Below are 26,396 nucleotides of genomic sequence, written 5' to 3'. Positions count from 1 at the left end.
ACATTATAGGTTTCCCGCACACACGATACCTTAACACACGCAAAAAGCTCACCAAATGCACGTTAACGAAAGCTCTTAAATGTAACAGGCATTTAAACGCACGATAGACAAACGCTCATAGCTCATAGATGAAAAACAAAATAATACATGTGTAAACAAACATGAAGAAAAAAAAACAGAAAATAGAACTAATGAAAATACAAAAAAATGTCAAAATAACAGTTGAATAAAGGAAATAATGAACGTATACAAATTAACGTACGCTTCTATCGTGTGTTTAAACGAAAGCTAACAGCGTGCGTTTACACGAACGCTTCTATCGTACGCTTATCTAGCATTTAAACGAACGCAAAACGATGTGAAAATGTACGATAAACGATGTACGAACGGTAATATGGGTAACGTGAAAGTTTCAAGGAGTGTATAAACTAGAGATTGGGTGACGATTTTGGACGACTTTTTTCAGGTCAAGTTGTCTTATATATGTTAAACCCACAGACGGTGATATTGTTTATATTAAACGGAGCGATACGCAGTAAATCAGGAAATGGCTATAGAATTGCACAGGAGATTGAAATTTAACTGCCGTATTTGCAACTGGCCTGACTTTCATAAAAAAATCTCAAATTGATATTTCCACAAATCCATAAGTGTTTCCTCAAATCTTGAACTGTAAGCGATTTGATTAGTCATCATTTGAGTTGAAGATGGATTTGAGGAAAGTTTCAGATTAAGATTCATCATGTAACCGGGATTAAAATCAGATATTCAGTGGTTCTAAGGCCATTGGTTAAACATGGAAAATATACACTCGTCTATAACGCATTGAATCGTTTTATTTTCTTCTGCTCTTTTTTTTTCAATTCATGGAACAGTCGTATTTAAAAAAAATTGCATGCATGTACTTACACATCTACATGTATCTCCGAAGTTCCATTTGCTATTCAAGACCCTATAGAAGCAAGATAAAATATAGGTCCGATCTTACTATTCAATTTGAAGCATAGCTTTTCTAAGATAGGATTGGTAATCATTTTGGAAATTGTGCATAGCTGTCAGTTGCTTCTGTTTGATATGCAGTTGTTTACGTCACAGGTTGTATGTAAAATATTCCCAACATCCGTGGAGAACTGTTATATTTATAAATTGTACAAAATGTTGAACCACACGATGCTCTCATACAATGCCTACTACACAATACAGATTCATTCAATCACCGTTAATACTCTACGTGTATGTACGGTTTATATGTAACAAAACTGTAAAACATCATATAACGCAGCTAATGCCTTGTTATTATTTTTAACGAGTATATATTTTCACATTTCTCATATTAAGATCATAGTAAACATGTTTTGAACCGAGGACAAAATTAAGATCACTGTGTGCTCAAATTCTAGGTGACGCCGTTTTTACAAACGTTTTACCAGTATAAATTTACTTGATAACATTGAGTACCAAATGAAACGGTCAGATTACTACAGTTGTATATAGTACAAATCATTATCTATTTGTATATACTTAATACCGGTACGTTGTTCGCAAATGAAAGAAAGTGCATTTAATAAGAATTGTACTATCCGATGGGCGTTTGCCGACAATGCTAAATGTGTGACGGGTTCTTGGATTTACGAATGTATTGTCAAAAATGTAGGTAATTAAGTATTAGAGACGCTGATAGTTTGTAGTAAATTATTTCCGAACACCACTGTGCATACCTTTAGTTCTATGTGATAATACTACGAAGATCGTACGTATTTATTAGTAACAAAGTTTAGAATGGAAGTTAAGGAGCATAGAGCATACGCTGTGAAAAAAAGAGTAGTGTACTTTGTCGGATTTTTATTCATAGCCATCCCAATAGCTGTTGGTATATTAGTATGGTATTTCATGCCAAAATGTGATGATAACACGAACACTGCTGGAAATTCTGGTGCAAACCAGGGAGGCGCTGAATCAACTTTAGTGACTAGTAAACCTACCTCGACGTTCGGGACGACGCTTCCGCCATCTCCCTCAGAACCATGGAAGAACCTAAGACTTTCAAGGGATGTTCTTCCGGTTCACTATAACGTGACGCTATACCCAGATTTCTACGATGGAAATAGTTGGTTCTACGGTAATGAAACCGTGGAAATTGAAGTTTATAAAACGACTTCTTTTATTCTTATACATTATCTTTATTTAAATATGACAAAAACAGTTCTTAGAGATGCAAACAAGGTGGAAATTGGCATTAAGCAACCTCGTGGATATGATGAAAACCAATTCTGGATAATTGAAACCATATCTCCACTTCAGGCTAACTCAACAGTTTTCCTTGAACTTCAGTTTGATGGGTCGCTTACAAGGTCCATTGTAGGTTTCTACAAAAGTAGCTATGTCAACTCGATCACTAATAAGACGAGGTAAGTTGGCATTCAATGATGTGATTCATAATGTTTTATATAAGTGGTTAACATATGTAAATATCCACACACAAAAAAATAACCGAAGCGTTAGCAGTGGGATCATTCAAATACGTCAACCCCCCCCCCCCCACCCAAAAAAAAAAAAAAAAAAACATGGCCTAAAAGTGAACACATGGAACAAGAACGATCTGCAGACACAATGTAGCCAACTGAACAAAATATATCAAACATAAAAACTGAAGATAAGGGAAACAAGAAAAACGAAAGCACTGGCCATATAAACTCCCACAAAAAACCGGGAGTTACAACAAGTGCTCTGAAAGGGTAGGTATGTCCTGCTCCGTCAGACATCATAAAATATGGTAAAAGATGTTACAAATGTATGATACGGTTTTAAACCAAGCTTATTTAATTTGATATTAATATCTTCTTTTTCTAATCATTACAAATGGACAATGTGCAACTATAGTCATATTTTTTCATTGAAAGTTTATTTCAGGGAGGTTTCTATTTTTTTTTTTTGACAGGTGATAAAAAAAAACTGTTTTTAAGCCTGTTTACACCTTTAAAAGTTTTGAAAACCGCAAAATAACCTTAAGTAATATATTAATAAAGTATTTTAATGCTGAATGATTTGCTGTTTCGATCTTAAAAATTCCCTTTAAAATATTTCAAGATGGCAAATCTTTTGCATGCTTCGGAAACAAAATTATCAACATACATGTACACGAAGTGTATGTAGTACATAAACATTAATATCACACTGGGTTCTTTTAATATGAACATAATCCGACTTCAGGTTTTGAAGTACAGGACTGCCCAAATTTTACTTTTTACTTAAAAGATAAGGAAAAGAGGACGCTTACCCTACCGGTGCACCTGGTCCATGCTCCCAGTTTTTGGTGGAGTCCGAGTTGCTCATTTACTTTTGTTACTTTGTATGTATGATTTTAGTTACTTTATGTTCTTTGTTGTGTATGTCTGTTTTCCATGTCTGGTCTTTGTCCCTGGATTACATTCTTTTGATTACCGCTATAACCTTGGTTCCCTTGATTACTCTTACATATATTTTCGATTCACAAGACGGATGAGTCAAAAGTGAATGAGATATACATACGAAATCTTCTCTACTGATAACAATACATATATATACAGATACAAAACAATAGGTTGCCGTAAGTCATGCTCTATCTAAAAGTTATGTGCAGCATGTGCAAAAAACAACAGTACATGTTACTTGAGTATAATTTACAAGTAATTTGATAAATTATGTGTATTACATTGTAAACATGAACGATATTAATGATAGTTACAAATAAAAAAAGGCTGTCTTAATGTCGTTTAGTGTTGTCATTTCTTAAAGGACATCACATGCCCGTCTGTCTGTTTTCACCTTTCAACTTACATGTTATGTTAGCATTGTTTTTCGTTGCCTTCATCACTTATATCAGTTTATGTAAGCAAATAAATTCGTGCTGAGGTAAAAGAGTTCGAATAACAAATTATCGTTCAAACGGAAAAATATTTGTACATGGACATTCGTGTAGGCAAGTTGAACATGCCAAATTATTTTTCTGCATAATATCACTCGCTGCAATAGTAATTTTACAATTACTAAAATATCGTTAGTTACGAAAAAAACACAAGCACTTCTAAGTACATGTATTAATTAAATTTCATTTTTGTGCCTCCTTAGATATTTCAACTAAATTTCGTTGTTTATAACACATATGTAAAGTCCTACATGTTTATACACATAATTCCTTTTTTCATGCCTTTAAAAAAAATTTTGTCTGAAAAATTTTTTTTTTTTTGTGTGTGTGCAAAATTTGGGTTCGAAATAGCAAATGATGGTTTGGAATCTTTGTACATGCTATTAAGAATACCACTGTCGCAATCTCCTGTACAGAGATATATACAGTTTGCATTCGCTATTTCAAAGCCTTTATTACTCTGCCATACTCTATACCTTACCTGGCCTCATAATTACTCAATACCTTTCCGACCTCGTAATGTAAGTCAATACAGTACAACGTTAGTAGCTTCAGGGATAGTTAATAAAATACAGTTCATGTATAGAGAAAAACTGCACATCATGTGTGACAGATGTAATTTTAAACTAGCAGGATAATTTGTGGTTAATCAGAAAACGGTTATTCGGTTATGTACTGGAGGTGTAACCAATAGCTTAAGCACGTTTTTGAATTGTGTTTGTCTTCATGTGATTGAAAGAAAATTTCAAACGTTTTTCATTTAATTTAAATTTAATAACTTCGTTCGAAAGTTGTGGCATTTAACATACTAGAAATAGAGGTTGGGATACCATTTTCCTTCGCGTAACTGTTAATTTTTAATTGTCATACATGTATGTTTATCGACATTTTTTATACCATCACTCACAAGCGGATGGTTTATTGGAATCACCTTGCCCGTCCGTCCATCAGAATGTCATCGCAATTATCTCGACTCCCCATGGATTGATTGATTTCAATTGTCGAATGTGGCTTTGTATAAATGGGGATACGATGTAAGGTATTTTAATTATTATCCTATATGAACTTCCTCAGCAAATATAAATGAGTGTATAACGCATGCAACTTCATATTGTTCTTTTGAGAAAAGGGGATCAGTTCATTTTATACGAATTTGTAGATGTACAAAATGTGTGTATGTATCACTTAAATAAAAATATCACCAGGATGTCCTTAAACATATTTTATTCAGGACCATGTTGCAAGTGTACGTGATACTAATTTATTCATAAACTAACATTTTTATGCTTACAATTGTATGTGTTTACACCAAGTTAACATGTATCAAAACGGATGTAAAATATGAACGTATTATAAAAGGTTAAAAGGTTACACATGCACATGGGTTTTTATCTATATGAGAAGTGAAAGGAAATGCAGATATTGTTATTGGACTTTCCGACAGAAAGAAACCATCACGGCCAAATAAAAGGAATGAACTGTTTAATTCTATTATTATATCAGCAATCAATAACAAGTTAAAAGAAAAGAAAATAATGCATCATTAATTGACTAATTTGTTGCTTATTATCGTGGACTCGAAAGGATTTGTAATTATAGTCTTAGTCTTGATCCCCATCTTCCGACACAAGAAGATCCGCTGCTAGAGTTCGAGATTCCCATTCTCATTTATCAGACATTCTTGGGTTGTTTCATAAAAGCTGTAGTTTTGCTGAAATTGTCGAAAAAGTAATTTGAATATTGTTGGTAACGACCCTAAACATGATTTTTTTTACAAACAAGCTGCAATTGTTGACACCCACTATCGACTTGTTCATGATCATTTCTCTCCCGTGATGGGATGATCAAGTTAAGTAGAACGGCCTTTAGGTTCTACACAACAAGAACATCTATCATCTTCACAAGGGCGGCAGAGACAAGTCAACAAATTTTGCATTTATAAGCATGTAAATATCTGTATTTCCAAGTACCGATGAAGTGCTTACCTTTTAACTGACCGTAACATTTTAAATATCTACGTGGCAAAAATAAAGTGGGGAAAGAATAAGTTATATATCAAGTAAATGAAATATATTGGTAAGATAACGACTTTAGTTTAAACAAAACATAAACGAGGTGCACGAATTCGGTCAAGCGAAAGTACTGTGAAATCTTTATTATATTTAGGTCTATGGAAAATCCGGAGTCCGAATTATAATTGTTTGTTTTCGTAGATGCGGAATGTTTATATTTGATATCTAACAGGCTACCATTCTATTATTATCATTATTATTATTATCATCATCATTATGATTATTATTATTATTATAATTTTGTTTATTTGAATAAAATCATTTACATATTAGAAGGAAGCGAACAAAATCAATTTGATATTTAATTGATTGTTTTGATTACTCCAAAGGTCAACCAAAGGTCAACTGTTATTTTCGGCCATTTTCATTTAAACAACTGGATATGTTTATTTACTGCGTAATAATAATTATGAAGATAAATTATGAAGAATAACAATAAAAATGAAGGTACATTTTCGTATTACTAAAAAGAAAAAAAAACCAGATACATGTATTATTTAGAAAATATAATGTATGCACATGTATACACTTTTATGAGAGTGGAACAATGCTAAAAAATTCAATAAGAATACGAGATTAAATTTGTATATTATACAATCATGCCTAACCTCGGTGATCCATCAAACCACTTAAAACAACATAAAAGATAAGTGTACCATGCCCTCGTCCAAGGTACTTGTACATGTAATTACTCATGATATCAGCCGGCCGTCGTTGATTTTCAAACTTGTTTGAAGGTTTCATAGCAGTATACTTAGTTGAAATTTTATATAAATCCGTTGAGAAATGTAGGTGTGAGAGCGCTTTCAAGCTGTAACGGACGGACGGGAGATCAGCAGAACTCCAGCATTTCTTAGTCCCTCTCACGTTACAATTTTATAGATAAGATAACAAAGTGCTATATCCATTCTTTGTACTTTCGTTGACAGACTGTTTTATTACTTGGTGTAACAATTTTTAAATTTTAATACGAAAACAAGATTGTAAATTTAATTGGCTATCTCTAAAACGCAAATACAGAATCTATTTATGTTGGTATATTTTGACATCTTAATAGAATATTCAACATGATTTACTGTTCCGTACCAAATAACTGTTATAACGGCCCAAATACAATTTAAAAGTACTATATATATATATAAGTTGTTTTTTCACCAGGAAGAAGAATGCACCTGGTCCATGCTCCCAGTTTTTAGTGGAGTCTGAATTGCTCATTTGCTATTGTTACTTTATATGTATGATTTTAGTTACTTTATGTTCTTTGTTGTGTATGTCTGTTTTCCACGTCTGGTCTTTGTCACTGGATTGCATTCTTTTGATTATCGCTATAGCCTTGGTTCCCTTGATTACTCTTCAACGGAATACTCCTCTGCTTCTTTCATAAGATGGAAGGAAAACTGCATGCATGCGCAAAATGACAATATGGATTTTTCCCCTCCACTCCAACTCTTACCTTCAAATAAAATTTACTTATCTTCCGGTTAACAATCAATGAAAAAATCCAGTTTGTTCTTAAAAAAAAAAATCTAAATTCGGTACGGCATCATAAAGGAACATTCGGAGACTATTATGGAGAAGATTTCAAAGAAAAAACACGAATACCGAGAACAGTTTTGACGGCTGAGCTTTCAAGTCATAAGAACAAAACAAGCCTTCTCATACGTACATGTACCCCATTTTCCCCTTTTGTTTTAGCTATCTTGTATCATCAAAGTTTGAACCAGTCAACGCTAGAAGGGCATTCCCATGTTTTGACGAACCCAACATTAAAGCTAACTATACAGTACATCTTGTTCACAGAAATGGATTCACGGCTCTATCAAATATGCCAGAAGAGGTAGTACACGTACAAATATATATGATATAATATGTGCATGTACATCTTTGCTCATTATAGGTTTGAAAGACAAAACTTTGCATTGATATTTTAGAGAACCATCGAATTGTCCTGATAGTGTGTTCATTTATTCAACTCTTAGTACAAATGTAGAAAGCGTTAAATCAATCACTGCATGGTATTTGGACGGGCCTGTTCTTAGGACTAAGTTCCACCCGCAGATTTTTTCCTCATACTTACAACCAAAGATTAACATTGATTAATTGGTATATGAGTGTCGTTTTTACAAGGGTCTCTTCAGATGATCGTCATATTTTCCACTCAGGAATCTTTCTTGGCAGTCAAAGTTACTGTAGCATACAGCTGTGAACGCTCCAGAACGAATTTAATTTATCCTTTGTTGTTCTTTTCTAAACTCGACTCAAAAATATAAAAAAAACCAATGTAAATAATGTATTTTAATCTCAGCTAAACTAGTGTAGCTACGTGTATAATGAATATTTCAACTTGTACACTGACACTTTTTTATGCAGAGGAAAACTCAGTGGTCGGAGGATTCATCCCTTTACAAGACAGTTTTCGAAACATCGGTGAAAATGAGCACTTACCTTGTGTGTTTCATAGTGTGTGATTTTAAATATCTTACCAAGAACACTAAGCATGGAATACAGGTACATGTAGTACTTAAATTAAGATTGCTAGTTACAAGTGTAATATACATGCACATATTTAATTAAACCGAACATAATCATACATAATTGTACATATGCATTTATAACAGCTGCGCCACGAGCATCTCATCTGGCGAGAAACTAAACACTGCCATATGTTGTGAACAAAAAAAAAAGATTTCCATAAAAAAAATATACAGACGTTAAAATAACCATTAAAAACTCAGATTTGTACATGTATGTAAAGTTTGAAGCAATTTAAAAAGACGTTTTCTTGATGTTACGCGACATGTGAAGAAGAAACCCTTTTTAATAATATCAACAAGGCGTTTTTGTAAAATTTTGATACTTTTTAAAAACGGTATTGAAATGGCGTACGGTCATGTGGTCGTGCATTTATGAGCTTGTCCCTCGACAAATCGATTTAACTAGTCTTAGAAATTATCTATGTAGAAACCTTTGAAATACATGAAAAATACATCTTAAAATTGTGCGATAAGACAGAAAATGTGATAAAACAAAGAAAGTGTACCTTCTTCCTATAAATAAAAGCAATATACATAGTGACGTCAAGTGCACACATGAATAAAGAATGATAACTCTATTTTAATAGGTTCGAACATTCGCAACACCCGACAGAGTCAACCAGACCCAGTTTTCCCTGGATATAGCTGTACACACAATGGAGTTATATCAGGATCTGTTCAATGTATCATATCCACTTCCAAAACAAGGTCTTGTTCTACTCCTTACTCACTTCAAATTGAAAATAAAAAAACTTCCTTAGTGGCGGATTCCGAAATTTACGATGGTGTGGAGGGGGCTTACCAGGGGCGCTAAATACCCCTCACATTGCCTTGTGTTAATACTACAATTATAACTAACGAATTTGTTTAATTATTCATTGAACACTATTTCTGTCTTATCATTTTTCAATGTTTTAACACAAAAATATCACATTTTGAAAAATTAAATTCAATCTCATAAGAGAGGCTGAAACATTGACTTATTATACCCACACGAAAGCCGCAACTAGATCTGGCATCTATAGTCATTTGTATAAAATAATTGCTATACGTTAGTTGTGTTAAAATTAGGCAATCAGTATACTAGATTCTACGGATTTTTTTGTACATGGTATCATAAAAACTTAAAAATCTATCTGAAGATATTTTCGGTTAATATTGAATGCAAGCAAAAGGACACAAGCATGAAACATTCGTACATGTACATGTAAATATGGGAAATTCAAGACGTAAAAATTGTTTTATTTTCCTAGACATGATTGGTATTCCAAATTTTGTCTCTGGTGCTATGGAACACTGGGGCCTTATTACTTACAGAGAAGTAAACATGTTGTATGATCCTCAAGAAGCTTCTACAGCAAATCTACAAAGGGTGGCCGTAGTCGTTGCTCATGAAATATCACATCAGGTTCGTGAAGATTATCGTTAGGTAGACATTACATTTTTTCGATAGTGTTGTTTTGTCATTTTTAAGTAGCACTCCATATAAGAATTATGCAAATATGTGATACACCCAAAAAAAGACTACACATTTTTGTTTTTGTTTTATTTTTGTTTTGTTATTAAGCTGCCATATAGGTCAATATGATGAAAAGTTTAATTTTTCATTCAATCTGTCTGCTCTTAGGAGATAATTCACATCGAAAATCCATTAGTTTTTACTGTATTTCAGTGTAATTTACAGAGATAACTTCCTTAATTTGGAATTTTACAATGTATTCTATGTATTTTTTTATCTCATAAGAGCAAGGGTCATATTAAAAGCCACATGTAACTTTCTGTTTACTATGACATTTTAAACAAAATATCAAAAATGAAATGTGTAGGCTTTCTAGCCAAGAACCACATCTTGCATGGTTTTTTACCTTGAGTGCTACTTAACGAAAGTATTGCCGATATGGGACAATTTCGCCTTTTGCCATTTTTCGATATGTTTTTGTCACATTTATGTATGATAGTTGGTTTTTACTTTTGAATCACCTCCGAAGAGTCGAGCAACTTAGACGTGGCATAATAATACATACCAACCAAGCTTTACTTTACAAAAAATGCACGTGAAAAAATATGGCTTTCTTTGAACAAATGTATGTATTCACACGAAAAGAAATACAAAACTAGAAAAATAATAACGTATTCTTTCCCGAGTTCATCGGTTAACAAAAAAAAAATGAAAACCTAGCTTGCTTCACCGAATTTTTTTTCAAATACAATGTACGAAGCATAAAGTTCAGTGTTATTCAAATGATTAAACGATCAAAAGTCACCATAACAACATACTGAAGAATATCATTAGATGCCAGAGATCTTTGACTGTAAGATCGTGAGCATTATTATTCAGTCACTTTTGGTAGATTAAAGAATGTAAATTTAGTCTGCCAATATAAAAATTGACACAAACTATGAAATATATTACAATGCACATGTGTATTTTCAAATATTAATGCAGTGGTTTGGCAACATTGTCACCATGGACTGGTGGGATGACTTATGGCTGAATGAAGGATTTGCCAGTTTTATGGAGTATGTTGGTTCTAACTCGTTCAAACCAGAATGGAAAATGGTATAAATACAATTACTACAATTATCTTTTCTTTTCTGACATATTTACGACTTTTTAAAGGTATTTTTAACAAACATAGAGATACCAATAACCTTTTGAATTTATGATTTGACTTTTTAATGACTGCATGCGGAAATCGGGGGGGGGGGGAGGGAGCGGATCTTCGAAAGTTAAATTCAGAAAGTAAACAAACAGGGTCAATAATATAAATAAAAATAGGGATGTATATTGACCGCTTCTAAAATAAAAAAAAAATAAAATTCAGATAATCGAGGACCCCGGCCTCGGAGAATGAACCGCTTGCTCCTGTATTGTAAAACTATGCTCTATTAACAGAGAAGCTACAAAACGAGATCTTCAGTTTACACATGTATTTCAGATGGAACAATTTCCATCAGAAGAAGCACAACCAGTGATGGTAACTGATTCAAAAGTATCCTCCCATCCAATTATAGTAAATGTTCAGAACCCGAATCAAATTAATGAAGTCTTCGACAGTATTTCCTATAATAAGGTAAGTATGAAGAAACTTTAAGTGTAAGTCTCTGTAAGAATCAGGCAGTGGGTGAAACAAGGGTTGAAAAAAAAAACATTTTGAAAGTTTAATTTGACTATTTCACCATCAGAATCAAGGGAAAAGACAAGATTTTCCATATCACTTCTAGGTCAATTGATTTATAATTTCACTGGATGCACTAAAATGATCATTTAAAGGACAGATATTTAAAACATCTGATTTTCTAACATTCTATTAAAAAATATCTGAGCAAATCCAGTGATGCAGAGATCAAATAACTGTCTGTTCAAATAGGGAAGAGTAATCAAGGGAACCAAGGTTATAGCGGTAATCAAAAGAATGTAATCCAGGGACAAAGACCAGATATGGAAAATAGACATACACAACAAAGAACATAAAGTAACTAAAATCATACATACAAAGTAACAAAAGCAAATGAGCAACTCGGACTCCACTAAAAACTGGGAGCATGGACCAGGTGCACAAGTAGGGTAAGCGTCCTCTGCTTTTCCAGAAACACACGCCGAGTTGCTCATAAAAAGTCAAGTCCGGGGTAGACAAACGAGGAAAGGGAAAGTGTGACCCGTTGAATAAATCAGTTTTCATGGTGCAGATGGATACACCATAACGATCCACGAGTTCATGATGGCGACCATTATGGAGGAAATTGAGGAAAGCATTATTGAGTGAAATTGTGTTGTTCGTTCGGTGGGGTTTGACATGCATATTTCTGTTTTTTATTTCGCCTGATTCTTACAAAAACTTACACATAATCAAGACAAGGTAACTGATAAGAAAAAATATAAATTTGAAAAAAAAACACTTTGCATATATTCTATTTAGTTCAATATCTAATACTGCGTGCACGAAAAATAATAATTCCTATTTGCATACAAATGTATCAAACATGACCTCATAGAAATAGTTATTATGAATATATGAATATTCAGTTAAAATTTTACCATCGGCATCTTGTAAAATTTTGTTCAGTTTTGGAACACACGTCAACACATTCCAAACAGGATAGCAATTTGCTTCATCACGAAGAGTCATTGGTGTACCAAACAATATATACATGCATACACATGTATATAACAACTGTTATAGTTTAACCGCGACATGGCACAAAATATCAAAACAAAGTAATTAGATTGTAATTACATTTAAAAGAAGTATACATATGTATCTGACCGTTTAACTCCATTTAGGGAGCCTCTGTAATTGCGATGTTGGAGGGTATCATGGGTCGTGACAGATTTTTCCAGGGTGTTGGTGTAAGTTACAACTATTATACACTTGTAAACTCTCTTTCTCTTCTTTTTGGATTAAAAATGTATTTTCTCACTTTGAATAATTGAATACACAAATTTGAAATACTTGTTAAATAATAGATTCAGAAACTTTTTTTAATTAGAAGTCGTTCGACAGGAAAAAAGATATACATCTACATGTATGTTTGCTTATACTAATGTAACTAACCAACTATTAAAAATACAAGTCAACAACTGATCAAAACCATAATTTACAAGTCTTGAAAAACTTTCTATTTACTCCATACACATGTCCCGTACCCCCATCCCTCATCCCCATTTTCCATTCCCTAATGTCCCCATCCCCATTCTCCATTGTCCCTATTCCCATTACCAATTACATTTTTCTTTGTCAAACATTTACTGTTATTCAACTAACTATAATATATCTTTTTTATATCAAAATTTACTTAAAAAAACGTATTTCCCCATCCTTCATATACCATAGAATGGAACGTTTATCTCATACAAATACTGTATACATGTGTGTACCATTACAGTGTACCTGAAGAGGAGGACTGTGTACCTGTAGCTAAGACTTCAAAAATATAAGAACCCACACTGTCTAAAATATAAAACAGACTGCGTGTCTTGTAATACAACTATTATATCTGTATATATGATTTTCATGCATCTATATTTTCAGAAATACCTGACTCAGCATGAATGGGCAAATGCTAAAACAGACGATCTTTGGTCTGCCCTGGGAAACGTTGTTACAGTAAGTTAAATGACAGCGTGCGTATTTTCCTGAACTACATGTAGCTGCGTCCATCAACTTTTAATAAATTTTTGAACGATTTTATGAATGATTTCTGATATTCTAACTTATTAAAACTTGTAATCTCAATTAAAAACAGAAAATAAACATTATAACAAGATCTAATCCCTTTATATCATGCAAAATATTACATTTTTGTTTCAAACCACATTCATTGTACATGAATGCATCATATAATAGGAAAATATATGTATATGTACTAGCACATAAATCATAAAGCAAGTGCTAGTTTTCATAACCTTTCAGGTTGTTTTCTTTTAAATATTCAAATATACAGCATTTTGAATCATCATACATGTACATGTATACTGTTATTCTATGATAATGCATAATGTCAGGAAGATTTCGTAATTTCTATTTTAAGACAGAACCAAGGATAAGTGTAAAAGATATGATGGACACATGGACACGTCAGATGGGACTTCCTTATATCAATATATCAGTTTCAAGCACAGGGGGTATGACCACTGTTAAGGCTGTACAGAAACGATTTCTCGCAGATATCAGTACACAATATGATGAAAACGAGTCTCCTTACAAGTGAGTATTTGAAATGGAAACGGTTTTGAAATAGTCCATTTTTTTTATAAAGTATATGACACTGTAATTTGTTAAAAATACCTTTCCTGATAACGACAACAAAAGTTGCGCACGTTAATAGTACTAAATCCGATTTCGGTATCAGATCTGATGCTATTTCTTTTAAGTTATCTTGTGTGTAGCTACATAATTTTCCGCAGTGAACATGCAAGATGTGTATCAAAGAGCCTACCTATTAAACTTGTGAATGGTGTAAAATATTAGTTTAAGTTCAAAATACTACAATTTCTAACATAAAAATTCCATATCTGCATACAACAGCGTCATTTCCAACGTTTTATTTCTTCAAAAAGGCGCATGGGTCTTCTTGTCAAAGTCTTGATTGAAAGTTAATGACAATCGGTGGACTGATCATGCTTTGCGAAGTTTGATTTTAAAGCAAAATTACAATCTATTGATCAACAAAGGTGAAACATTGCTGTTAAGTAATGTTTTGAAACGCGTCCTACGTGACGATAGACGATAAACTTTGTTACTTTAAGAGCTATAGCCTGACATTGCGATATCCGAGCGAAACAGTTTTTTATGGATTGAAACACTTTAGAAGTAAACTGCAATGATTTCGAGCGTACTTTATATGTTTAAGGTATAAATGGTATGTGTATCTGGACTATGAAACAAGTGATGGAAAATCTGATGGTATATGGATGAATAAGGAAGATGGTAACAAAAATGATTTTTTTCTTCATTAATTAAGCTTCTAGAATGTACATTTACATTTGACCATTTTTCTGATTACTTCATTATTATATTTATTGAGACGCGTGTACATAATTAAGTGATATATTATATGTACATGTACATATAAAAAAAATGTAATTTCAGTAAGTAGAGTGGTGAGGAACACATTAAATAAATGTACATAATATGAAATTTCCAAGAATTCAGAATAATTTCTATCAATCATTTAACGGCATATATACATTAACGATTGTCTTTGTGGCCTATACGATATCTAAGCCAACACATGACTACAGATGTGTATAAAAGCCAAAATTACATATGTAATTTAAGAGTGCGTTTTAGAAATATATTTGAGTGACAGTTATCCAATGTAAAATATAATCGAATTGAAAAGAAAATTGAAATAAAGTTATACATGCAATAATAGAATAATATATGCATATAATAGTTGTGAATAAACTCGCAAAAAGTACTATCTTTTAAAAAATATAACCGACGCAGTAAAATTTGTTCTTTTAACTTACAACTTTCTGCATTTCATTTAGGAAATAACATATTTCGATACAGTTTTTTCGAACGCCACTAAGTTATCAGTATTTTGGCCAATCGAGAAGCAGACTTGCGATCAGGTGACTTGCGTTTCCATGGAGGAGCGTCTTTAAGGTGAAAGGGTAAAAAGCGAAACTATACAGACTGCGTCGGAAAAAAATACATGCAAACTTCATTTGAACAATATGTTTTGTTTTTTGCTTCAGAGAAAACGTTTAATGTTCAGACTGATATCAGTAACGGATGGATTAAGTTTAACGTCAACCAAACAGGCTTCTATAGAGTATTGTATCCAGACAATCTTTGGCGTATCTTCGCTGCAAAGCTGCAACAAAACGTCAATGTAAGTTGAAGTTGTTATTGTCATAGAATTTGCCTGAATGTAAACAACAGCATAAAAGTAAACACAAAAACCTACAACGGTGAAAGATAAAGTTGCGGATTCACTTTGCAGATAAAAACAATATGTGTTCCCTAAGAATATAACATGAATCTAATAGTCGTGAGATAAAAAATGCACATTTTACTAAGGGTGAAAGTTTGTTTCATCTTATTATATTAATGAAAATAATGTACTACGAGAGAAGAACGATTTTTGACCTAGGAATCTTGACCAAATCTTTTGGTTAAATTATGCATTACAATACTTATAGAATGTACTTGTATTTTGCGTATTTCTCCTCAGATATACCGAAATCAGAACTTCCTTCAAAGTTTATTTCTCTATATTTCCAGACGATGTCTGACGTTGAGAAATCCGGCCTTATTGATGACGCTTTCAATTTAGCACGTGGAGGGTACCTAAATTACGATGTGGCATTGGACCTCACCAAATACTTAGACAAGGAAATGGACCATTTACCATGGGAAAGTGCGGTATCGGGACTTGGTTATATACGGGACATGTTTGAATATGGTGGAGACTTCTCTGGATTTAGGGTTTGTTTGAATGTTAAATAGAATTTTTAACTTATTTGTAAACTAATTTCAAGATCTCCTTCAACATACATGTTCATGTATTTCCACAGTTACTATACCAATTTTGTTTGTATTGGAATGTGGGTCACCCTGAATTGATGTGATCGACAATTAGAAATTTTGCACCGATGAGTCACGCTTCCTTAAATTTCGTTTGTCATCCCAGTAAGCTTATTATGAATAGTTTTGCACACGGATAACTTATTCAATAGAACATCCACATTCACTACATGCAGTGAACATATATGTAGTTGTAAATGCACATGCTACCTTATAATAATATCACCTACATGTTGCATAGTGGTACATGTATATTATAATTATACTAGAATTAAATGTAAAAGGAAACATCACAAAATGCATACTTACAATGTATCAAATCCATTAATTATTTTTTCAATCAAAGGCTTTACCTTATTTTTTATAGGTTAAACCTACTTTTATCGTGTTTAAAAAAACCCACCTTTTCAGTGGAAAAGCTGCGCACCTAGTTTGCGCCGCATCCCATTTGACATATGGTCAGATTTTCAAAGGAGGCAATGTACATGTAAACTTAATCGCAAGTGTCGCTAGCATTAGCAGGAACGCTATTAAGGCCGGTTTCTTTTTAGCTCACCCTGCCCACAAGGCCAGGAGAGCTATTGCCATCACTTGGCGTCTGGCATTGTCGTCAACAATTTTTCAAAACTTTTCTCCTCTGAAACAACTGGGCCAATTTGAACCAGACTTAATATGATTTTTTTTTTTGGGGGGGGGGGTGTTCTGCATAGAACTGATGTGGGGATTTTTTATTCTTCGAAAAACATGGCCGCCCTTACTGAAAATAGAGCATAGGGGTCTGACAGAATTTTTAGCTAATATCTCCAAAACCGTTAGAATCATCAAAACTCTGACGGAGGGAAAGTATTAAGAATGATGAGATCTATCAGTGCCCAAAATTTGTTATTGTCCTTTCTCGGCGGTTTTTTTTTCGCTGTTTTTAATGTTATTTCTCTTAAAAAATCTTCTGCTCTGATACTGCCCGGCTAATTAGAACCAAAATTAGTACGAATTTCCTTAGGGTTTTCTGCATAGAACTGATACGGAGGTTTGTGATCCGTCGAAAAATATGGTCGTCCATACTAAAAAATAGAACATAGGGGTCAGACGGAAGTTTTTCGCGTGTATCTCCAAAACTGCAAGGTTTAGCCAAATTCTGACATTGGGAAAAGAGATCTACATTGTATCTGTGGTCAAATTTTCATGTAAATCTGTTTTGCCATGTTTGAGTTATCGCCCTTTTTTGACATCTTTTTGATATTTATAATGTAATTACTTGTAACAAGCTACTGGACAGAATTTAATGAAAATTGATATGATTGTTCCTCCTTATGAATTTTTATCCAGGAAAAAATAGGACCGTTTTTACAAAAACGAATGTTGCTGATCGAACCAGGTGAGCGATTCAGGCTGTTTTGAGCCTCTAATTCTCTTTCATGTTCAGAAATGGAACTTGAATGCAATGGTTTACTTTCTCCAGTTTATTCATAAATGATTAGGTCGTGGTTTCCAAGACATGTCGATTACATATACGAAAATGGATCATAGAGACAATATGTATCTTTTGTAGAAATATGTTTTAAGTAAAGTAAAACCAGTTTTAGACATAATAGGATGGGATGACAATGGAGACCATTTACGGAAGTAAGTATTCAATAAACATGTTAAATGGTACAACTAAGGGGTATCATCCCCTCGCTTCAAGTCCAAATTACACTCCATGTTTTGGGTGAAGTCCCAGGTACAATTTTACTTTTTGGTAAAGTACGGCCGTTTTGAAATGTTAAGTCCATTAACTTGTGTGCCTACGTTTAAAGTACACTCTAAAAATGACCAAAATCCCAAGTCCAAAAAGTGGGGTGATACCCTCAACTAAGCTTTTTAAAACTTCTTTTGAAAGACTGTCCATGTAGAAACCAAACAGGTCCTAGATATGGGTGGCACAGGGTAAATTTTTATTCCACCAAAATTATTCTTTCCAATGTAATGTTAAACTCGTTATTGGAGACAGGAAGGACAGGCCGTTTATCTGTATCAATAGTGAATTACATAGAATAAATGATCAAGTTCCCTAACAAATCAAGTAAATTACGAGCAGATCAAAATGTTACTCCACTTTGTTTTTAATTTTGTAGTGCTTTCTATGTAATTTATTTCATTCTTATTATTTCAGTTAAACAAAACCAAACAATATTCTACATGTATTTATTAAAAAGATGAGTTTGTGACTTCAAATAGATGAAAATGTTTTGAATACATAACTTGATATGTGTTACCCGCTGTAAATGAACACACTAAATAGTTTACATTTTCTATACTACTTTTTCAAAACTTAATTTTTGCAAATCCCCCCCCAAAAAACTTAAGGAGGTAGACCTAGGGACATAACTATTGTAATCAGTGATATGTTGTATCGTATTAAATGTCACCGAAGCCTTTCAAGCTTTCCAATGAAACGTAATGAAACCAGTCAAAGTTACTTTGATGCTTACATGAGACTGATGTAAAATGGTGAATACAAACGTTCCAGTGATTTGTAAGATTTGTATCCCGTACCCTAGATCTATCTCCTTCAGCTACAATTTGTAGTAAGCATAATCTACTTAAATAATTAAGTTAATATTGTTTATATTTATTTAAGAAACACAAATATATAACTGTCCCGTACTACCATACATCGTGTACTAAGTTACAGCCCTAGATTAATCCTACGAGGAGGAATGACCCGGCAAGCGAAAGCTATATATTTTTATATAGCCTAGCTGGCCGAGTGGTCTAGGGCGCTGGACTTAGTGCAGGCGGTGTTGCCATAGATGTCACAGCGGTACGAGTTCGAGTCCCGCGGAGGGAACGACAAAAATTTGACAGTTCTAACATCGTTGGGAATTTTCCAACTCCACAAAATTCTGGAATAAACCCCTCCTTTATACACTGAAAGTTTCCGAATCTGTCCATTTGATTTATTTAGAGCATATGTTTGCGGTATTGATTAATTTCAAGATATTCTGCTTTAGGCTGATGAGGTCGAATATAATTGAACTTGCCTGTAACCTTGGTGATCGTGAATGTTTACAGAATGCTACTCAAAAATTTAAAAATTGGATTGAGAAGGGACAAAGGTAAACTGTCAACTTACGTTTGCATAAGATTTAATATAATTTATCCGTAAATTTTGTCAACTTTGAATCTGCTTGAAAGTATTGGTTACAATAATTATTGATATAGAGGATTAAACCAAAATAAAAAAAAAAACTATTGCAACTATACGGTGTAATTCAATCAATTTAGAAGTAATAATAGGGGAACTACTTAAAGACGGACAAAAACGAAAAGAAAAAAAATAAGAACTGAAAGTACAACCAACGCTTAGAAATTCAAAAAAGTAATCAAAAGGACCAATTTTTTAGCGGAAATCAAAAGAATGTAATCCAGAGACAAAGACCAGACATGAAAAACTGACGCACGCATCAAAGAACATAAAAATAACCAAACTATTACATACAAAATAACAAAAGTAAATGAGCAACTAGGACTCCACTAAAAACTGGGAGCGTGGACCAGGTGCACCGGTAGGGTAAGCGTCCTCTGTTTTTCCAGAAACACCCACCAAGTCAAGTCAAGTCAAGTCCGGAGTTCATGAAAGAGGAAAGGAAAACTAGGGCACCTTGAACAAATCAGTTTTCATGGTGCAGATGGATACACCGTAACGATTTGCGAGTTTATGATGACGACCATTAAACTTCTGTAGACTTAGTGATGACTTCCATCTTGTATCAAAATAACCAGTTCCAGAAGTCTAATTGTGAAAAGTCTTGCGCAATACAAAAAGTGTGCTTAGTTACGGCAAGCCTTGGCATAACGTATGAGTTGATATGAAATCTCCATACGCAGGTGCTGAAGGGATGTTGCCACAGATGAAAGGAATGTTGACAATACGGAATGAAGTCCTCGCGTTTGTTGTATAGTTTGGTCAATAGTTTTCCTTTACCATCGCTCTCTAAGTGTAGGTCAAGATATGAGGCTGACATCACAGTGTCTGTAATATCCTTTATCTCAAGTTCTTTGGGGTAGACGCGATGTACAAAATCCCCGAAATAGATTGTTTAACGAAAATACGTCATCTATATAGCGGAAACGGAGATCAAAGGATCTAGCTAAACGATGTTCCTTCTTTTGGATCAGATCAGCTATAAAGTCAGCCGCCTCATAAGAGTAAAGGAATAGATCAGCAAGTAGAGGAGCACAATTTTTTTTTCCATTTAAATACCGATCGTTTGTTGAAAGACGCGTCCACCACACTGGACAAATATGTTGTCGATAAGAAATTCAAGCAGTTTGAAAACATCTTCGTTATATTTGGAAAAAATATTCGGAATAATTTTATTACAAAGTATGAGGAATTTTTACCAACAACTACATATTTGTATTTAGGTGTACTATGAAAGAATTAAATACCAATAACTCATGAAACACTTTTAAGAAATTAAGAAATTCGGATTTCCCTATTAAATATGAAGAAGACTATTTTATGAATTCTTTGTCTCCATGTTACAGATGAGTATCTATTTTTGTTAACAGCATTCCACCAAATCTGAGATCATTGGTGTATAAATATGGTATACAGAATACTAACTCTGAAAGCGACTGGAATTATATGTGGAATAAATATTTGACAGAAACCGTTCCACAGGAACAGTCTAAATTATTATATGGTTTATCCAGGACACGTACAGTTTGGCTTTTAATGAGGTTGTATCTATAAACGTTCAGATTACGTTTCTACATGTATAAAAAATGTTTAGTTGATCAGTATTTCTAACACTATCTGTAGATTGACTTGTGAAACACACAACCGATCGATACCCATTTATCTTTTATCATTTAAACTAATATGGTTTTGAACATCACTAGTTACATGTACAGAGAACTGTGTTTTAATAAATGGCAAATTCCTATTTGCAGTAACATGTAACGTACAATGCATGATTTGCTTCGCCAACAAGTCTTTTTTTCCAAATAACAATATGATAGAAACCGCTTTCAGGAAGATGTTGTACATGTAATTAAATCGAATAATATAAATTGATAGAGAATATAACAATTTAAAACTATAGCGGTAAATCATGTAATTTTATATGATTATGTAGTTTGTTCTTATTCCACTGTTATAGTAGATTAATGCGAAGTAGTTTTCCTAATTTTTTCCGGCTCATTCGGTACGCTTTTTACCCCTTGACTTTATAGACGCTCTTCCTTGGAAACGCAAGTCACATGATCGCAATTCTGTTTCGCGATTGGTCAAATAGTGATAACTTAATGGCGTTTGAAAAACCTGTATCAAAAATTGAAGTTATTTCCTAGATGAAATGTAGAAAATCAGAAGTAAAAAGAACAAATTTTACTGCGTCGGCTATCTTTTTTTTAAAGATAGTAATTGTTTTTCTGTCATTCATTGATAATTTTTAATTATCTAGGTACTTGGAATACACAAAAGACACAACGAAGGTTAAGTCTCAAGACTTTTTCATTGTTATAACTTATATTGCGCGAAATCCAGTTGGACGTAGTTTGGCTTGGGACTGGGTGAGAACTAACTGGGAATACATGGTTCACCGGTGAGTACACGGAACGCATGACCAGTGTAGTTGGCAGTCTGGTCTACTTGGTAAAAGAATAGATTGTACTTGATGAATGTGGGGGAATGTTTTTCATATGATAAACCTTTTGAACAGCCAGATCTTGATGTTTAAGTAAATAGTTCCATGAATGGTAAAGCCGTTAAAGCAAACTTAAGCAAACTTGGTACTAACTACATTTTAGTCGTAATGGTCGTATTTGGATTGGTTACTATTAGTTTTTGTTAAGCCATGTATGTATGCTGAACTGATTTATATTTAAAACCACCCAGTACATTATGTGTTGTTCTATTAATGTATGATGGCATTTTGTGTTCGACCCTTGAGAAGGTAACAAAGCGAACATATTTTGATGTTTTAGCTTTGTGCTCTACAAATTTGGACATAGTTATACTGAAAAAGAATCCAATAATATTCTAGTAAAAGTGGGTGGGGTTGGGGGGGGAGGGCAATTGATTCGTGAATAGAAGAAAGTAAGGTACCTCATCATGAAATTAATACGAGAGCGAGTTGTTCCCTTCAAGTCTATGGACTGATACTTTCAGGTTGGACTTGTATTTTAAGTTACTTCGTGGGGAATGAAGCTATTTCAGAACAATTCTTCGCCTTTATAAAATTATTTCATATATTTAGTTGAGCTTAACACGAGTAATATAATTTATACTAAGATGAGCTCCACTGAAATTTGGATACAATAATACACTTAATGTGATACATAGTAAAATGTCTGTTTCAGGTTTACGGTCTTTTCGAGATCATTTGGTAGATTAATACCCAGCATTGTCTCAAATTTCAACACAGAATTTCAATTATCCGAGGTGTGTATCATAATTACATTAAATGCAAAATTGATTTAAGTCTCAGTCTCATTAAGAATCAGGCTGTGAGTGAAACATGGTATGAAAAAAACATCATTTTGACAGTGTTATTTGACTATTTGCACCATCAGAATCAAGGAAAAAGACAATATTTTCCATATCATGTTGGTGCATGGAGTTATAATTTCATTGAAATGCACTGAAAATGACTATTTCAAGGTCAGGCAACTCTGTCATAAGCCTCATTTTTCTAACACACTATTGAAAAATTTCTGAGCAAAGCCAGTGATGCACGGATCAAATAATGGTCTTTTCAAATAAAGAAAGTATCCTTGAGTGATAATACATTGTCAGATCAGTGGGGTTTTGACATGCATGTTTCTGATTTTTTTTTTCAAATTTGCCTGATTCTTACGAACACTTACACTTAAATGTTATATTTACTACAAATTATGATTTTGTTCTCAACTATCTTTGAGTTCTTATAAAGATTGAAGGTGTGTAATATTATAGTATAGAAAGGCAATTAGGCTAGATCTTATACAAGTTAATGGTTAACGCAAAGAACCTTAAACTCGACCATTCGATGAACTTGAATATTTTTAATTAATAAAGCTCTTAAATGGTATAAATTTCCCACTTACACCATATACCATCCCCATTACCCATTCCCCATTGAAAAATCACCATCCCCTATAAGATTCCAATTGCATATTTCATATCGATATGTACAATGCACATTATCAAGTTAAATTAATAAAATTTTAATTTAAGGGATATTTACAATGTCATTTCTTAATTTAATCCAGTACATCTTTCATACTAAAACTTTAATTTCTCCATCTTCCTGATTCAAATCACCATTAACGTAGAATAGGAAGTTTCCCCATATATAAAAGCACTTTACAACTCGTTATTATGTGTCCCCATTAAGAACTATATTAAAACCCGCAAATTATCCTTCCCATACAGGAGATGATAACCAAAAAAAAATAAAATAAATAAAATCGAATAAAATCAGATGTCAAAATCACAAGAAAAGGGTATTAATTTAATAACGTTTTTATTTTCTTTGATATTTAAGTTTCGTTCGTCCGCTTTTAAGGATTATACTTATTTTTCTCCACGTATTGTTATAAATGGAAGCTGCCTCTCGTCTTTCTATGTGTTCCGGTTTTCTTTTTCAGGCTTCTACATGTTTACACACACACAAAAAAAAACAACAAAAAAACAAGGAGACAAGTTAACATGAGCTTTAGCAAGCTTTGCATTCTCTTAAACACACTGTTTCTATTGATGTTCAACACTATTTTTTTTAACTCTTTTGTAATTAGTTTCGTATTTTGTAAAATTTTAGGTTGAAGCATTTTTTAAACAATACCCAGAAGCTGGCGCTGGAGAACGCGGCAGAGAGCAGGCATTGGAAAGTATCAGAGGAAACATAGCATGGATGAAAAAATATCAACATATCATTTCCTCTTGGTTGTGTCAACAGCCGGGAGTTTGTTGAAATAAGCATTGAAAATGGTTTTGACGTTGTTTTATACATGATCTGTCTTTTGTTAATTGATATTATAATCACCTCGAAACGAATTAATGTCAATAGAAATTTGCATTTTAATGATCATTTAGTGTAGAGAATGAATTGTAACCAAGGTCTATGTTATACAGAGTTGTTTGTAAAGTGCTTTACATATTTTATTGTGTCTTGAATTTCTGTGATAAAATTCTGTTCATTTTCTTTGAGCAACTTGTATGTATGATTTTAGTTGCTTTATGTTCTTTGTTGTGTTTGTACGCTTACCCTACCGGTGCACCTGGTCCATGCTCCCAGTTTATAGTGGAGTCCGAGTTGCTCATTTACTTTTGTTACTTGCATGTAAGATTTTAGTTACTTTATGTTCTTTGTTGTGTATGTCTGTTTTCCATGTCTGGTCTTTGTCCCTGGATTACATTCTTTTGATTACCGCTATAACCTTGGTTCCCTTGCTTACTCTTTCATATTATTGGCAGATTTTCAATGGGAGTTTCTGTATAAATTTTTAGTTTTTTTGTCCTTTTAGAGAATACACAAAATGACAAAGCAATACAAGAACGAATGCATCAATCAGATGAAGTTTCACTTGGACCAAATTTATATTTATTGGGTTTAATTCCGAATTTAAGAGTATGTTGGAAATTTCTCTACCACTTCTAGTTTTGATAAAGTACTCTTTACACAGAAGTTACATTATATGTTATATAAAGTTATGAAACCCACTATGTTTTTATGACAAACATAAGAGAAATAAAAACAAATATGACCAAATCGGTTTTCCGTGAGGTTTAGGAGAATATTTTTCTGTTCACAGACGACGGGCGTCAAGTGATGCAGTACAATGTGTCAGAGTTGCTTTTCGGGGTATTTTTTGTATGAGTATCGGATTTTTGTTTACAGGTTTCTTAGGTTGAACTCTTGCCAACGTGACCTCATTACGTCTAGGTAGACTTTGGGTAAAGGGCTGAAATGATTTTTTGTTCTTTATTGTTCCGAAGCGCAATGTAGTGACCATATAATAATTGTAAATTATAAAAATAATATAACAATAATGTAAAATATTGAATAATGCCTAAACAAACATGTAGCATATATGTTATACATTGTTACTAAGTAACTCTTGCAAACGAACTTTAATACATGAATGAATCCAAAAAGCTAACCGACTTAAAAGTCATGGGTGCAAGTCAAACTTGCACAATAAAAGTGATGAAGAGGAATAACTCTATTAAATTAGCTCACTGAACTTGGTTGATGAATACATAACTTAAAATATGAAAAGGGGAATGTCTATGTCTATACTACGGGATACTTTTTCATGCCTTAAGCACGTTATATCCGCTATTCTATTAATTGTGTAACAATAGCTTCGTAACTCATTGTGCAGGAAAACCGTCTTGCATTTTGTTATGAAAATTCAGAGTAAAAACTTCAAAACAAACTTCACAAAGAGAAATCTTGCCATATTGGCTTCTAAATAAACAAACCTCATGCTTGCTAACCAGCTGTTTCTATTTAAACTATCAAAAATTAGAGGACTTGTTATTTTTCAACATTTGTAATCATGGTTACTTCCCTTGCACAAAATAATTTTAATACCACCATATCAGGCTAAACGTACCACTTAAATTGACAGTGGCAATGATAATATAATCGTATCACAACAATCTTACTCGCAATCTTTTCTTTCTATTTAAAACTATTTACAAAGTTTTATGTATTTACAAGTTGCCAGACTACTAAAATAAACTGTCTTGCATGATATGGCATATTTTTCTTGAAAACTATTTACTAACATTATTATAAATAATATTTTCATTTCATTACAGATAAAAAACTCAAATTAATGTTTAATTAAAATATTTACAACTAAATAA

General features: G+C 33.1%; 1 protein-coding gene across 1 annotated transcript; it reads left to right on the top strand.

Annotated features, from left to right (window-relative positions):
- Positions 1 to 1,575: 1,575 nt before the first annotated feature.
- Positions 1,576 to 24,728, top strand: LOC148619802 (aminopeptidase A-like). The gene is made up of 19 exons (XM_088580079.1): positions 1,576 to 2,408; positions 7,672 to 7,813; positions 8,347 to 8,484; positions 9,098 to 9,218; positions 9,764 to 9,918; positions 10,957 to 11,070; positions 11,450 to 11,584; positions 12,796 to 12,861; positions 13,544 to 13,618; positions 14,043 to 14,218; positions 14,865 to 14,941; positions 15,718 to 15,854; positions 16,247 to 16,450; positions 18,099 to 18,172; positions 19,543 to 19,647; positions 21,107 to 21,277; positions 22,003 to 22,143; positions 22,901 to 22,982; positions 24,340 to 24,728. The coding sequence occupies exons 1-19, from the start codon at positions 1,780 to 1,782 to the stop codon at positions 24,490 to 24,492; spliced, it is 2,895 nt and encodes a 964-aa protein (XP_088436205.1). The 5' UTR covers positions 1,576 to 1,779; the 3' UTR covers positions 24,493 to 24,728.
- The last annotated feature ends 1,668 nt before the right edge of the window (positions 24,729 to 26,396 follow it).

The sequence above is a fragment of the Perna viridis genome, chromosome 4 (genome assembly GCF_037379345.1).
Source record: "Perna viridis isolate PV_CMFRI_1.1 ecotype Kerala chromosome 4, ASM3737934v1, whole genome shotgun sequence".
Lineage (NCBI taxonomy): Eukaryota > Metazoa > Mollusca > Bivalvia > Mytilida > Mytilidae > Perna > Perna viridis.
This window is presented reverse-complemented; position numbering and strand designations above follow the sequence as displayed.